Source organism: Molothrus ater, chromosome 13 (genome assembly GCF_012460135.2).
Source record: "Molothrus ater isolate BHLD 08-10-18 breed brown headed cowbird chromosome 13, BPBGC_Mater_1.1, whole genome shotgun sequence".
Taxonomy (NCBI): Eukaryota; Metazoa; Chordata; class Aves; order Passeriformes; family Icteridae; genus Molothrus; species Molothrus ater.
Window position 1 is genome coordinate 17,092,104 of NC_050490.2, and position 16,332 is coordinate 17,108,435.

A 16,332-nucleotide genomic window follows, 5' to 3' on the forward strand; every position below is an offset into this window, starting at 1 on the left:
CTTCAGTAAGATCTGGCATTGTTAGGTTTGAAGACTGACTTGAGGAAACTCTCTGTAGGATATAAGGTATAAGCAAAGCCACAGAATGCTGTGGCTGCCTTTGGATCCCATTACATTCCTGGAGTCAGCTGTAAATATTTTTGATTGCTGTAATGTTTGTTCAGGAACATGTGTTGAAGTTGCTGTCCTGCGGCTGTTTGTTGTATTACCTCAACAGTTTGTACTTCACAGGCACAGGGGACAGTTTCCCTCTTTGTAAAAGGTAGCAAAGAATTACTAGAAGTTTACTCACTGGTTAGTGTTCACACGTCATGGAGTTCTAGAACTCTTGCTGCAAATCCAAAAAATCAGTTCACTGTAGTACCAAATTTATACAGTTTTCTGCTGTAGGGAAGCAATGTGTTAAATAAGTGTTAAATAAGATTACCTCTTAATTTATGTACTGTTTTTTTTTTTTTTTTTTTTCCAGTAGAAGAAAGTAAAAGACAGACAGAAATGCCTTTTATTTACACCTTTCCTAGGGAGAAATCTGCTGTGCTTTCTGCTCTTTCCTTGGGAAAACTGTACCAGTTATGAACCAGTCAGTTTGAATATACTGAGCACAGACACTGCTTTACCTGACTGCAGAATTGCTGCTTTGGCATTTGCTACAAGGAAAATGAAGTGCAGCCTGCAGAATTTGAATGCAATTTTAAAGAGAATATTTGAAGGAAAAGAGTAATAGATCTCATAACATTGCCATACAGTATGGGCTGTGTTCTGAGTATTTTTTCCTGCCTGTCTTAATTTCTATACATTTCAAATCTTATGTCAGGATGCTGCTTGATTTAGCTCAGCTGACACCTTGTTTAATTTTGAACTGTGTGTAAAATAGTGCACTGTATTTGTGCTTTTTGGGTGTTGCTTTTGTGTGTTTATTTTTTCTGCAAAATAATCTAGTGTGAGATGTGGTTATGATAAGTTAGAACTTGTATAGATGGATATTTTTGTCTAGCTTTGGTTTATGAATGTTCAGTTCTTTACATGTAGGTTATTGGTTGAGATTCTAAATGGTTGTAAAATAGTGTTCCCCCTCCAAAACATGCACACAAAAAGCTTCAGTACTCCTCAGAAAGGATGATCTACTTAAATCATGTTCTCAGAGACAAAAGGAAGAACAGTGCTCTGTGTGGGTAAGGATTTCTAGATAGAAATGCCAGGAACCTGAATTTAACTTTAGTTGGGCATATTGTTGCTTATGTTTAAAATGCTCCACCCACTGAATTCAGCCTGGCATGACCATGTTAAAAAAAGGAACAGAGAAAACCTTTAAATTAATTATCTACAAAGGGAGGAAAACGATTAGTGCCCACATAGGCCAAAAAAAAAAAAAAAAAGCATACAGCTTATCTAGAATTTCACAGAAATCTGACCAGGTGAATTCAGGACTTTGCAGCTGAGTTCTGTTCCAGGAACTGTGAAACGTCTCCTGTCTGTGTACAGTGAGCAGCTCTGGCGATGGCAATGCTCTGTGCTCTGCTGATTGCCGTAGAGATAAACAGAGATGTGACAAGTGGGGCAGAGCCATGGTGAGAACTCGGAGATAATGAGCTACACCTTTGCCAAATGCATGTTGCTATGCAAAATAAGATTATCTGTATTCTCTGATCTATTGATAAAGTTAAATTGAGATGGGAGAAGTAATGAGCCAAGGTAGCAGTAATTAAAACTTGAGTGTCACTGCTGTAACTGATGAAACATGAAGACTTCTGGAAAGAGATTTTACAATGATAATATTTTTTCTTAAAGCCATGACTTAACGGCATGTTAAGTGTTATCTAAAGATGCATCAGTGAGCCTGAAGAAGATTAATGAAGTATAAAGATGTTGCAAAACCAGAAAGTTCCATTCTGGTTGGTAAATATATTAATAAGAAACTGAACAGTACTGTGTATGTATTTTAGTCTCCCTTATTGTAAGATGAAGGAAAATATGAGAATTAATCTTTTAATTGATCACACTATTAGTTGTTGTTTAGTTAATGACCAGTGCTATGTGAAGGTGTTTTGTTCACCTGACTCTAACCCAGTCATTATTAGGCTGCTTTTAAACCATGAAATTTATTTTTCCTGCTGAGAACAGCAGCAAGGGTTTGGTGATCCCCATCCCAAGACGAATAGGAAAAGTACATTTCACAGGGTTTTGTCTCCTGTACAAAGGAGTGCTGCTTTGTGGCAGCTTTTTGTTGTGGGTCCAGTGGTGTATGATTTAAAGCCATCTCCTGTCCTTATCAGCATTTTGGAAGGTTCCTCTGGTGGCTGCCTTCGTTTGAGCCCAAGAGGAGCTGTAATAACACAAACGTGGCTCGGTGCCATTTTTTGGCCACATGGTAGTTAAGTTCCACAGCCATTACAAATTCCTGATAAGAATGAGGCAAATGCTTTTGATCTTGAAAAACATTTAATGTGTTTTAATATGTATATTTTGCTTCAGGAAAGAAACCTTCCTTCTGTGGCTTATAATGTACAGATGTCTATGGGGTTAAAAGCTGGGTTTAAATGCTTTGAGTTGCACTTTGAGCTTGTCATTGTGAAAGCTGTCAAACATCAGTTTTGCACTAATTAAATACCTGCAAATGCTCTTCTGTTATGGAGCAATCGTATCCAAACTTAAGTTTAGATTTCTGCATCTAGTTCATTAAATTTCCAACAGCTGTAAATGGAAGAAAAGGGGAGAATTTATCTGATCAAAAGTTCTAAAATTGTGATCAAACTGACATAGTTGTTGTAAAAGCTGTGGTTCATTCACTAGGAAATCAGTCCTTTTTGCCTCAGCTTTTACATGCTGGGGTTTGTTTTGTTAACAGTGTCCCGAATCATCTTTGTTTGTGGCTATTTTTGTATACCGTGGAAAAGGCACTTCTTTCAACAAATTACATGATAAATTAGGAGCAAGTTTCTTGAGAAACTCTCTGGAGCATGTTTTCCAGACAGCTATTCAGTCATGCAGTTATTTTCTTAATCTGTTTGTAGAAGTCTGGCAGCAGAATTCTTGTGATTACTTAATATTTTATATTCTACTTGTATCTAAAATTGGATTTTAATCCAGTATTGAAAGTTTAGTTCTCTTTCTGTGGTCTTTCTCCACTGTTGGCTCAGCAGTTTCCAGATCTTATTTTCTAACCATGTTCTAATGTATTTTTGAGAATGCAATGATAAATTTGTTTAGAAAATACCAAAGTTATGGATGGGAATAATAAAATAGAATTTAGTGTTACTTGAAAAGATGTAGTAAATATGTACACAGCTTGATAATGGCTGCTTTGGTTCCATTGAGTATAAATTATAAATACTCAGAATAGGAAGACAGAGACTTTTTGAACTGAAGAGTAGGCCAAGAGAAAGTGTACAGTCAGAGTATTGAGTATTATTAAATCTTAGCCCATTTAACTGAAACTACAGAGCAGAATTCCTGGGTGTCCCTGGTCCTGGACAAGGCCACATTGTCTAGGAGTGCATGTGCTGTCATAGGTGATGCTGATAGTTCTGGAAAACTGGTCCGTCAGGTCAGGAAAATCCAACCTGAAAGTGCATTCTAGGAGTAATAAAACTTGTTTTAAAACAGACATTTGAATCTTAGTTCATTTTTGATACAGTTCAGATTTCTGTAGTTCTTTGTGCAAGAAAATGGAGTTCTTCCACTTCATCTTAGGCAGTGGAGGAAATGGCAGAAAGGGCCTTTTCCAGCAACAGTCGATTTAAGGAGCACTTGGAAGGTGCAGTTCTTCAGCAAGGATATTTTTTGAAAATATTCCATGATCTATTCTAATGCCTTCAAAACTTAATTTGAAAAGCTCTGTTACTTACAAACTAGGAGCTCAAAAATAGATTTGATTTTAGTGTGGAAGCTGAGGACCATGTTCGGTTGCAAAACTCCACAAATCTTAAAAGTACAATTTATTTAAATTGTCTTGTACCCAGCTGAAAGAAACAAGGATTTTATGATGCATAAAACCAGAATATCAATAAAGAATTGTTTATGGCTTCCTGTTTTTTACATTGTCCCACTTTAAAAAAAACAGTAATTTTGGCTAAGAGTTATATTATTGTTTTATAACAATGCTTGTGTATCACTTGGTGGCAGAGGACCTTGAAGCTGTGAGGCCACTCTCATTTACTGAGAGGCTCTGCTTGGATGGAGAAGAATGGCTTCTAAACTCAGGATGGAAAAAAGATTTATTTCCTAAGATTGTGATGCAGCAAGCAGGGAGAGATAAATGACAGCATGTACCCTTGTTTTGGAAGGGGAGCTGTGTGCTTGTTCAACAATTACATCTGACATTACTTACAGCAATATATGGTGACAGGGCTATAGAAATGTGGCTGGAGGAAACTGCTTTGGTGCTGGTTTTGCACACCTCTGCAAAACCCCAGCAAGGATCTGAGTGTGCTCTCTGTTAACTGCAGACATAAAGGTATGTAAAAACCCCTTTGCTGGGAATTTTAATTTTCAAATTTAGCTTCCAGGTGGTAGCAGTGAGTTTTGGAGCAGGGCTGGTGGAATGTCTAGAGCACAGAGATGACATCCCATGGACCTCAACGTGTGTCAGTGCAGTCATATCTGAGTGAACATATTTTGTGTAATTAGTATGGGATTTAGTAAAAAAAGGTGTTTGCAGTTGTGTACTTACTTTATATGGTTTGTATCTCTGTGAAGTTCTGAAGAAGAAAATGTTCTTCTTTCTCACTTCTGGACAGTGAAATGGAGTCTGAGGATCATGTTTGGCTGTGTTCCACACAGCCCTTTAACCTTTAGATAAATTGCTTTGGTGAAGACATTCTTTGACTCCTTTTTTTTTCCCTTGCTACTTCTACTCAGCACTGTGGGGCAGGCAGAGAGGACACTGACATTTGTCCATTATTATACTGTGGAAAAATGAGATACTCTGTGTTATCTGCCTTGTTGGTGTGCAACAGCCAACACGTGGTGGGGCTCATCTCCGTGCTGCTGTGAATGGGAATTTTTATATTCTGCTGATGTGAGTGTGCAAAATGTCAGAATAACCAGCAAGTGTGCAGTTCAGCTGTGATCAGTCTGTGCTCACCAGTTCATGCTGGGGAGCCATATCTACAAAAATATCTGCACAGGCTCCTTTAAGACTAGAAAAAGACCTATTAATCTTGGTTCAGTAAAAATGACTCTCTGCAATTTAGTAAGGCATAGCCAAGGCTTGTGTAAGATGCATCTCTGCAGATCTGTGTTTTCATGCAAATGATCTGACGTCAGGACACTCATTCCTTTGTGTGCATTGCAGTAAATGAGCCGTGAGGAGACGGGGACTGTCAGATGTAACCTGTAACCATGGTGGTGAAATGGAAGTTTCAAGAAAACAGAGTCAGAGGGAAATAAAAGGAAATTAAATGGAAGGAGTATGATTCTGACACAGTTTTTCCTAACCTGTTCTGCCAGGAGGCTTCCAGACCTTGTGCAGTTCTGTACAGATATAATGTGTTTCCACTGAACCCTTGAAAGAATCTTTTTAAATAGGTCAAATACAGTTTCCTTGCTTTAAAGTTACATCTCTCTCAACAATCTGTGAAACTGAAAGCAATCTTGACAACAAATTCAGATGAGCTCCTGAAGATGTGCAGTTGTGAGGGTATGTTTCTGCATGTGGTTCTGTTGTCTGTCAGTAATTAGTGTGCTGTTTTCACGGGTTTTGGGGAAGGGAAAAAATCCAGAAAATTTGGAATCGTTTACTTTGAAACAAATAGGCTGTTATTTGGACAAGACAAATACAATTTTTCTTGCCTTTATTGCAAGCTGACATTATTTTCTATTTGAAGTTCGTAATGAAGCATGTGGGATTTTTCCTTCTTTTTCTCTTCTTACTCTAATTATTTTGTTTAATATATACCTGAAGTTCTTCTTGAAGACAAACTTATTTTTGCTTCTGTGTGCCCATGCAAGTAATGTGAAGCAGCTTTGGTGGCTGTGATTGGATTGTGCCACTTAAGGAAGTAGAACTTTACCTTCATCAAGGTTACTTCGTGTTCGTTTCAGATTTAGTCTCAGATGTAAATGTGGGTTGATCTTCAAATGTATATCAGCAGATTTTCCTTTATTTGGGCAAAAGTGTGTTATGATCTACATGAAATGGCTTTGTGAATTAAGAGCTTCACTTAATGTGTGTTTGTAATGTAACTATGATTTAGCAAAATGAAAGCTTTGCTAGTTACATTTCTGATGGAACCTGATGTTGGACCCAGTTTTATATCTTATTGTACATAGTTTTGTTGCTAGTCAGGATGGAAAATGAAACCACAACTGTGACATGATCAAGGATGAGTAAAAGGAAAAGTCATTCTTCTCATTAGAAATGTAAGGTGCCTTTGTCACTGGCAGTAACTTCCCATTGGGATGTTCTGAGCTTGCATGGAAAGTGCCTTTTTACTGCACAGTTTTCTCTGATTTTGCTGCTGTGCCAAGGTCCTTTCTGCCCTGAGCTCAAGCCAAACTTCTGTTTCAGTTCTGAGCTGTGCAAATCACCTTGAGTGGGGCTTCAGAATGACAGGGATGCTGCATCCCAGAGCTGGGCTGCCTTTGGAAAATGCAGTTCCAAGGCAGGTTCTGGTGTCCATAGCAACCTGTGGGAGAGGGAGGAGAGCCTGGACTGGGCTGGGCACATGTGCACATAGCAATGGGGAATTTCTGAGTCAGTGGTACAAGTGTTGAAGGTTAAAGAAAGTCAGGCCTGAGATGAGAGGGAACAGTGAACTCTCATAAATGGGGAATAGCTTGAGGTTTTTATGCCTTATAGAGCATAAGCATTGTAAAAGACCTGAAATGACACCCCAAAGCTGTAACAGGGTGTTGGTGAAAATTACTGTTTCCCATTTCCCTTTGTGTGGCAGTGCACAGAACAGATAACAGTGTTTCCCTGCTACTGTGCTTTCCATTGAGCTCATACAAACCATTTGTGCATCTCTTATTTTGTGTTCTTTAGTATATATATTGCATAATCTCACATCATATTTATCTTCCTCTCTCCCTTTTCCCCAGAGTTCCTTACTTTATTCACTGTATAGACTTGCTTTTGAGTATGTGTTGCAGGAGGCAGAAAGACTCCAGAAGTTCCTTATTCAAAAACCACCTAATATGTGGTTTATATTTTTATTACTCTATTCCTGTGTTCTTCCTTGGCCATCCCAGTGATATCTGCTAGCCACAGATAAAATGCTGCACCAGGTGGATCTTTGGCCTCGTGTGGTGGCCATTTCTGTGTACTGGTGATGATGGGGTGCTTTTAATTACCAGAACTGGTAATTCTGTATTCAGAGAACTGTTTCAATAATACATGGGAGGTTTAAAAACTGAAGCCATACATATAGGAGAAAACAAATTTTAGGAGCTAGTTAGAGATCCTTTGATTAGGTATGTTCAAGGGATGCAACCAGATTTTTCCAGAACTAAATTTAATGTGTGATCATAGCATGAGCTGAGAATTTTTTTTTAAACAAAAGTGGGATAAATCGATATGCCAACTGTTGTTTCCCTGGAAGATATTCCCTGGGTGCTGTTGGTTGTATAGAGGCTGCTTCATCTGATCTCCACTGTCTATTAATTACCTTAGCAGCACCTTGGAAGAAATCCTTTTTCATGAAGAAAAAAAAGCAGTGCAGGGTTGATGGATGTTTGAAATGCTTTGCTTTATAGACAGTGTTTAGTGCATATCCTGTAGACCAGTGGACATCATACTGTGTGTTATTTTAATTTAAATTTCATTAAATAGTATTTCTAAATACTCTTGGGCGTTTTGTGTTGTTTTCTAAAGCAGTCCTTTGTTGCTGTCAGGTAAATAGAAAATGACATCCCTTCATTTTGTCATGTTCCTCCACCTCTGTTTTTTCCTCCCAAGAACATCATGTCTGTTTGCTCGGTGTAAATTGAATGTATTGTGAAGTGTAGCCTGTGACTAATCGCCTCTTGCTGTCTCTGCTCATTAACTGCCTGATGGTGATGCGGTTGCACCACTCTCTACACATGGCCTCAAGGAGATGGCATGGTGACACCCAGATTAAAATATGCAAGGCTTTGCTTCAGAAGATGTTTTGGGTTGGGAAGTTAGAGAGGCTATCAGCTAATATTTGGGCTGGTTTTACCCCTTTGAATGAGTATGAGGTGATAATAAGATAAATGAGTTGTACCTCTTTCATGTCTATACATTCTAGTAGATCCTTCATGTTCTAGAAGCCATTTGATTTAAATTTTTCTGCAGTTTCCTTCAACTAAGTTTGTCCTACAATTTAAGCAGTATGTCTGGATTATGGTTTAGCAATTTTTTTACTGAAAATACATTTGAAGTTTGTTCAGTGCAGATTTAAATGTGGTGGCACACTGGCTTTTCAAGTTTCCTGCACATTTCTCTTGGTGAACAATAGAACAATGAAACAGGTGCTGGGCTGCAAATGGGTATTGGCAGATGTGGCACTTAGAGGTTATTGGAGAGAGGAATTGGACCTGTGTCAGGTCTCAGGTCTTCCTTGGTGTCATGGTAACCATTAAATACTTCTCTTGCAAAACTGTTTTCTCTGGTCTCTTAAGTAGAGAGATTCCCCTCTTTCCTCTCCTTTTTGTTTCCCAATGGAACCCCAAGAAGTGGCTCACAAAAGGAGATGTAATTTGGCTTAGGAACAGAAACTTGATATTCTCATGGCTTTGTTTTGTTATTTTTGTGATAATTTCATAAGAGAAAACAAGCGACACAAAATGTTTCTTTATAAGGTTTTCTAAACTATTGAATGGAGTTTACCAAAACTTGTAAATGTGTGAAACCTCAGATAACTAAAGGCCTAAGTCTTAGAGTGATGAGCACCACCCCTTTGATAATTGTATTTTTGAGGCATTCAGTTGGAAGTGTGTGAAATTATTGGTCATTTTAAGTCTGTAGTTTGTACGTAGAATGCAGCAAACCAGTGGGAGTTTAATTAGAAGACGGTGTGTAGTATAATACTTTACTAATGAAAACACTTGATTTCACACTGAAATTTCATGATGCACATGTTTTTGGCTCTATGGGTTTTTAATGATACTTCCTTTCTAGTAATTTGTCCATTAATATTTTCACTTTTTTTTAGGTGCTTATAAGAAGAAGTAGGAACCGTTTCTCAAGCTGAAGACAAAGTAAAAGAAAACTGTATCATGTGTTAGAACACTGAAGAGGGACATTTCTTGGATTAGTTTATTTCTGGATTGCTAAACAAAAGAAAGAAGAGGCGAAAATGGGGAGAAAGAAAATACAGATCACGAGAATAATGGATGAACGGAATAGGCAGGTGAGAACCAAGTCTGCATGAACAGGTCCATCAGTAATCTTAAAAATTAATGGAAAGTTTGAATACATTCATCCTAATTCACTGTTCTAAAGCTGAGCTTTGTCTTCATGTATCCACAGATACCCTTGCCAGAATATGAATAAGAAACCTCAATGATTTTATGACTGTTTGAGGAAAAAATTTTATTTATAAGTAATAACTCTTACTACTTAAAATTTAAAATTGCTGTTCCTATTTAAATGATATCCTGCTGTGCTAGCAGTAGAGTGGAGGGGTGTTTTTAAAGACACATGGCTTGATCTGATAACTACTAGGAACACTTAGTACCGGAGGCAGAGAAAGGATGAGAAATTCAGGAAGAATCTAGTAAAGGTATTTTCTGTAGCACTTTTCTGTAGACAGAGGAGTTTGAGGTGGCTGTGGGCAGAATCCTCAGTCCTTTGGATACAGTAACAAATTCTGTTAACATTCTATTTAAAAGCATCGATTTGTATTTCTTCTAAGAGCTGTTTGTTACAAAAGTCTTTAAAAATTGTCAGTCAGAAGGGAAGAGGGCTCCAAATGAATGTTTCAGGGAAAGCTGCTCGCTTGGCTGCTGGTGCCCTAACACAGAGGTGCCCTGTGAACTTGAAAAGCACCAAAAGTTGATGACTCTTGCTGTAATGTTTCCTCTTAATTTCTGAATTGCTACATGGGATGCAAAATAAAATTTTAATTGGATACTGAAAAATATAGTGGGATAACTGGAAGCTGTCGTTTTTAAGGCAAATTATTACAGGAATGACTTAAAGTCTTTAAGAGCAGTGCTGGTGGCTGAGGCCAAAGGTGCCGCTGGGCCACGTCTTTTGTCCAGCGATGGCCATGAGCAAATACGTGTGGGCTGGAGATGCACATGCACCCGACCCTGTAATCCTCTTCCAGCTTTTAACTATTCTTAGCTCAGGGATTTCCTGAGCTGGATGTGGTTTCCGTATATTTAGTAACCATTAATGGGTTTTTTTGTTTGTTTTCCCCGCCCCCCACCAGGGAAGTTGTTCAGTTATCCTTTGAGCCCTTACAATGTTGCAGCATTTACAACATCTTTTGTCTAGAATCCCCAGCCCTATTGCCCGTTGTTTCAAGAAACACTGTTTTATTTGCCCTTTGTCATGGTTCTGCCAATCATTTAGCTCTTGTATGGAAGAGCCAACAGCGACTCCCTATCTAGAGTCTGTCCATACTTGCTTATTTTCTCTTAAAGTAAGTTTTTTCAGGCTATAGCTGCTTAGCTGTTTTGATACAGAATTTGTTTCACACCTCTTGCTCCTTTTACCTGAAACCTTCTGGAGTATTACTCCATTACTTTGATGGCCAAGGGACCCAGAATTCAAGATGCAGGCAAAATATGGACTAGTGTAGTGTTGTGCAGCTGTTTTGTTCTGTTCCCTTCCTGCTGTTTGATTTCCTTTTTTAACTTCTGAGCAGCAGTTTGACGTTGGGGTACTGTCAGAATTCCACAGGACTCTCTTGCTGCTGACACATCAGCTCAGAGCCCATTGTTTTGTTGGTGAGATCAAGATTGTTTTTCTCCCTGTATCACTTTAAAGCAATGTAAACTCTGAGAAGTCTATATATAGCAAGAAAAGTATTATTGGAGTTTGGGAGAAAGCCAAGTATTGTGTTTGAACAGCTTTAATCACCCAGTGACTTTATGTTTGATGTAGATAAATGTCTTAAGTACACGTAGTAAAAGTAGATGAATTAATGACTTCAGTTCTTTTCAGATCTTGCTCTACAACTTAAAGCACATGGAAGAGATGGGAATTGATCCTGCTTATTCCTTTTTTTACATGAATCTGGATTAAGTTGAGCAGCCTTGGTTTTGTTCTGCTTGAGGAACAAACAGTGTTACATTTCTACCCTGACTTTGGTGAGGGGTTTCTTGGTTTTTTTCCAGGAGAAATTGTTTTTTTCTTTTGAATCCCCATCCCATTGTTCAGATTGAAACAATGGAGAGGAAGAGAATCAGTGCATTTGTATAAAAATTTGGACCACTTACACCATTGCTGTGACTGAAGCAAAATAGGGAGATTAAATTCGAGTTTTGTTTCTGGCAGGTTTTTGGCTAGCACCTTTTTGGGCTACTTAGTGATAAGGAAGAGGATTTAAGCTCTAACTTGAAAGTAGAGTTAGGCTTGCCTTATCCTTTTTCTCTGGGAACTCAGATGAAAACACACTGCATCTTCTTTTTAAAAGGTTTTAGAGAGATGAAGTAGTTTTTGTTAGTGGAATCTTACTTCTTATATGTGGAGGTATCGATGGCCTTCATCCCCACCGGTGTCCTGTGGTTTTGGTAGCCAGGATATGGAATTTCAACATATTAGAATGCCCTGATGCACTGGGCATTTATAAGGTATTTACTTGGAGATTTTTTTTCATTGATCCAGATAAGGAGGGCATTCAGGGTTTGTTCTGATCTGACAGTGTAGTTCAGTTGTGTCCTGTCAGATTTTCTATGGCATGTAGAGCTGGTGAGTAGATCACTCATGGACATGCCTATGATGTCCTGGTTGGGTGTTTAGTCTGAGGTTTGGATTTTCTTTGTTTGCAAATATAAGTAGAATGGGACAGAGCTCTGCCTGCAAAGCAAGTTCATATAACTTGTGTGGGAGGAAAAACTACTGTTTTGTCAGAAGCATCTTATTTCTGATGGGATTGTATGCGAGCTCAAAACAGAATATATAGACCATTCCTCAGGGGGATTATGATTGTCATGAGACTGTCATTGTATTATTAATTAAGCAGCTTTATCTTCTTGAATGAGCTGTAGGACATTTATCTTCATTAAGCTGAAGAGAATCCAGCACAGTAAATTAGATATCAAAGGAGCTCAATCTTGCTGCCTTTGCTGTCTCCTCCTCACCCATTTTTTTGCTAAGCAATATTAAAATAGTGCTGGGGAAATGATTTACCTGCAATAACGAGACATATTTTTTGAGTTTGATGTGGTCCTAAATGGAACAGGAAAAAAGGAGAAATTTAGAAAACTAAGACTGCTTTTTGGGTTCTGAAATGAAAACTGAGTTTAAAATAATCTGTGTGTGTTGAAGTAAGGCTCAGGGTGCTGTGGTTGTGGGCTTTGTGCTAAGCACTGTCCAAGCACCAAGAGAGAAGCTGATGCCAGCTGAGAATCTCACAAGTGAAGCAGCTTTACAGGAGGTGAGAAAGATAAAATTCCAGTAAAGAAATGGAGAGCTCTTGTCCAGGATCCTACTGGTCCTCAGTGGCAGTAAACCTTCATTCTTTTCTCTGAGGACTTCTCCAGGTGACACAGCACAAACACATTTTGTTTGTAATGCCTTTTTCCTGACAAACTCTAAGCAATAATACCTCTCTATACCTGCCCATACTCAGGTAATAACCTTCTAGGTGTCAGAAGAACAGCAGCTGTGTATCCTTTGAGTCTGTTAACATGGTGGGAAGAATAGAATATACTTTGTATTATTAATGGTATTAAAAAAGTAGTATGTGTGAGATAATGAGGAGAGAAAAGCCTTCAGGTGTCTATATACAGAAGAAGTCTCCCATCCATTTTCCCAAAAACTCGCTGTACAGCTTGGTAATTAAACTACAGACACCCAGAAAACAGGTTTGATTGTTTCTTGTGTCTTACTTCATTCCTCTCTTGCAAAATCTCCCTGGCTGTTGTCTGTGGGACATGGGGCGTGTGGATGGCTCACCTGTGACAGAGACTCGTGCTTGCAATTGCAATGGGGAGGTGTCAAATGCATTGACACTTTTATATCCTTAGCTGCTGTCTTATGACAGGAATGATTTTTTAGACTTTTTTTTTTATCATAACTGATGATAAGTTCCATAACTGTTTCCTCTTTCCCTGATGGGCAGATGCTCCTGTGTGATGGTCTGTAATGGGTTTGTTTCCCCACAGCAGTTCTAACTGGAGGGAACAATTGTTTCCTGATGTTTCCAAGTGGCAGAAAACAAGTCAAATTATAAATTACTTAATAGCAACAAAATAGCAACATTTCTTAGCTTTACATAATTAGAAATCATAGTGCATAGTAAGTGTTACTTCCATTGAGTGTTCTGTTTTCTTTGATTTTGTTACAATTAAGGTTGAGTACCACAGAAGAAAATATTGTGATACCTGGAAAGTCAGTCTATTGAACAGAGGAAGTAAAGCTAAATTATCCTATTCTAACTGAAACTCTAACTAAAATTTAACTCTTCTTGGTAGTTATGTACCAGTGGAAGAGCTGGGGTGTTTTGTAATTGTTTAACTTGGTCGAATAGAGAACATTGGGCCCTAAAATTGGCACCAGATGTTATAGGCAGTTCTTGTGTTAAGCTGCATATTACAGGAGGAGTAAATGGTGTAGGCTCAGTCAGTGTATACCTTTATTATTTTCTTTCAAACCCTTGTCATGTGTTTTAAAAAAATAAATCAATCATTATTCTTTCTTCTCTAGGTCACCTTTACAAAGAGGAAGTTTGGATTAATGAAGAAGGCCTATGAGTTGAGTGTGCTCTGTGACTGTGAAATAGCACTCATCATTTTTAACAGCTCTAACAAACTCTTTCAGTATGCCAGCACTGACATGGACAAAGTTCTACTAAAATACACAGAATACAACGAGCCCCATGAAAGCAGAACCAACTCAGATATTGTTGAGGTAACAATTTGAGAAGACACATCAGTCTTCTTATCTCCTTAATAATTAAAACATAGAGCAACATAGAGCATTTTAAGATATTTTAATCAAATGCTTTAAAGTTATTTAATACCGTGTTATAAAATGTAAACTACTGCTTTTAGTCTGGTTTCTCTAAGGCAATAACTTGTCTTTACAGCCATGTTGTTTTCCCATCTGCCCTCCACCCCCTGCCAGTTTCTGGGAAACATGTTTGATTTCAATCACATTTGGCAATGGAAATAGAGGTGTGAAAAATGGTTGTTTTTCTGGGGAAGGAGGGGGAGAAATGTTCAAGGTTTTAATGGGGAGAAAAAATCAACTGAGTGGGAGAGAAAGGTCAGAAGAGTGCCCTCAGCCTAACAGACAATTATAGTTGGCCCTTATTCTCCTCTGAGGTAGTAGCCACTTTACCAGTCATATCTTGAACTTGGATCAAATCAGCCACCACCTCTGCTGCCCCTTGTTCAGCCAAAAAAAAAAAGCAAAAAAAAAAAAAAAGCCAATGTGTGGAATAAACGAACTTAATTAAATTTGTTGTCCAGTGACTGTCAATTAAAATAGCAGCAGAACGACTGCAGTTTCTGCAGTAATAGAATAACATGAATATATTTACTCCAAGGTATTGGTTTCATCTACTTTTATAATGCTTGAGCTTTAAATAGAAACTCTTTTCAGTACATAATTTCTAAATTAGGTGCAGTAGAATTCAAGGATTTTCTTGGCAATTGGAGCCTTGATGTACTGTAACTGCATTTCAGAGCATGTCTCCAGTAGTCCTGTAAATAGACCAAAACAGGTGGCTGACTTAAGGGTTTAATTTAAATTCTAAAGTTGTCTTCTGAACAAATGCCTTGCTTTTTAGGAATGATTTCAGAATAATGATTAGCCTTGAATAGCTGAAGAGTCTATTGCCAGGGGGATCAGAGTACAGGGATGGTACTAGCTGATCTTGTACATGAGTGTGCAAGCAAAAAATCAGATTGACAAAACTGAGTTACAGACAAATGCTTTATATTTCTTTCTGAGAAGATTCTCTGCTAATTTGTCAACTGTCTTTTATGATCAGAAAAAAACCCTCCCCAACTTCTGTCTTCAGCACTGAGTTCTCAAGAGAGGGATAATACAAGCCATGAAGAGCTGAAGGCTTAGTCCCTGGATTAGCATAAATAAGGGATAGCCACTGGAGAGGAAGGGAAAACCTAATTCCTGCAGAATGAGCTTTGGATGGTGACAGACATGAGTTGGAGCCAGGGATGCAAGTTCAGCTGGGTTTTGTTCTGCATGCAGGGCCTCTGTGTTGTGACTCATGGTAATGGTGCTTCTTCACATCACGAGGACTGAGGACCTCTTCCAGAGTAATTCTGTGCAAGGCTGCATTTTTGGGTTCCTCTTGTTGGTGGGTTTTTTACCAGGATCAAGTGTTTGACCCCTGAGCAGTACATTAAAAGTGCACTTAGCACCCCAGGGCAGATGTGCTCTGGGGGAACATGCAAGGACTCATCTGCAGATTGTTTCTAATTTTCCTCTCTGGATTTAATGTTTCATGATAGTGTGGAATTCAGGACTTTATTCCCATTTTTCAAATACAGTGTAATTTAGGAATGCAGCCTCCTATCTCTTCAGATAAGCCCTGTGTGCTCTTTAGCCTGGTTGTGAAATATTTTTGGGTTTTTTCTTTCTGGATTGATGGGTGCTTGGAGTGTGATAGATGTTTAGTGACATCACCAGCATTTTGGAAACATGCTGAAAGAGCAATGTAAAATGGCTTCTCTTTTTTTGTAACGACATTGAAATTCTGTTTTAACAAATGAAAATTACTGCAGCAAAGCACCTAAAATCTGTCAAATTCATATTAAACTGAATTATAAAAAGTAATTCCATTGTGTGGAGTTGCAGCTAATGTATAGATGTTTAGTAATTAACTTACCTCCCTGAATGTGGCAAATGGCATTTATTGGGGCATTGGCTCACCGTGGAACTATTCTGGAGCCACTGTGGTCCTGATGTGCATGACAGGCAGGTGAGTTTTCCTGGGCTGGAAGAAGGTAATTCCACACAGCTCAGAAGCTGGATAAGGGAGGAAACAAATCTGCTGCTACTCATTTCCAGCACTGGGTAGATATCAATGCTGTAAATTATTAAGTGAAATCGATGAGACATCTTCCCCTTGTAGTTGTCTCCTGCTCAGTTTTGGCATAGGAATTGCTTTCATATGCCCAGAGCTTGGTGTCTTCTGTTGCTGCTGGAATGTTTGTGAAAACATAGTGGGAGGGAGAGCACTGGCATCTTAAGTGAATATTAGAATTTTTTTTTGATGCATGCAG

General features: G+C 38.5%; 1 protein-coding gene across 6 annotated transcripts in view; it reads left to right on the forward strand.

Moving 5' to 3' along the window:
* MEF2A (myocyte enhancer factor 2A) overlaps positions 1-16,332 on the forward strand; it is an 81,385-nt gene that overhangs the window by 24,723 nt on the left and 40,330 nt on the right. For 5 of the 6 annotated variants that reach the window (XM_036389967.2, XM_036389965.2, XM_036389966.2 and 2 more), the window contains exons 2-3: positions 9,117-9,314; positions 13,784-13,987. In XM_036389967.2, the coding sequence (XP_036245860.1) occupies positions 9,261-9,314; positions 13,784-13,987 (258 nt within the window). In that variant the 5' untranslated portion in view covers positions 9,117-9,260. Of the gene's footprint in view, positions 1-5,618; positions 5,639-9,116; positions 9,315-13,783; positions 13,988-16,332 lie in introns of those variants that run through there. The other variant, XM_036389962.2, reaches the window with a different exon arrangement.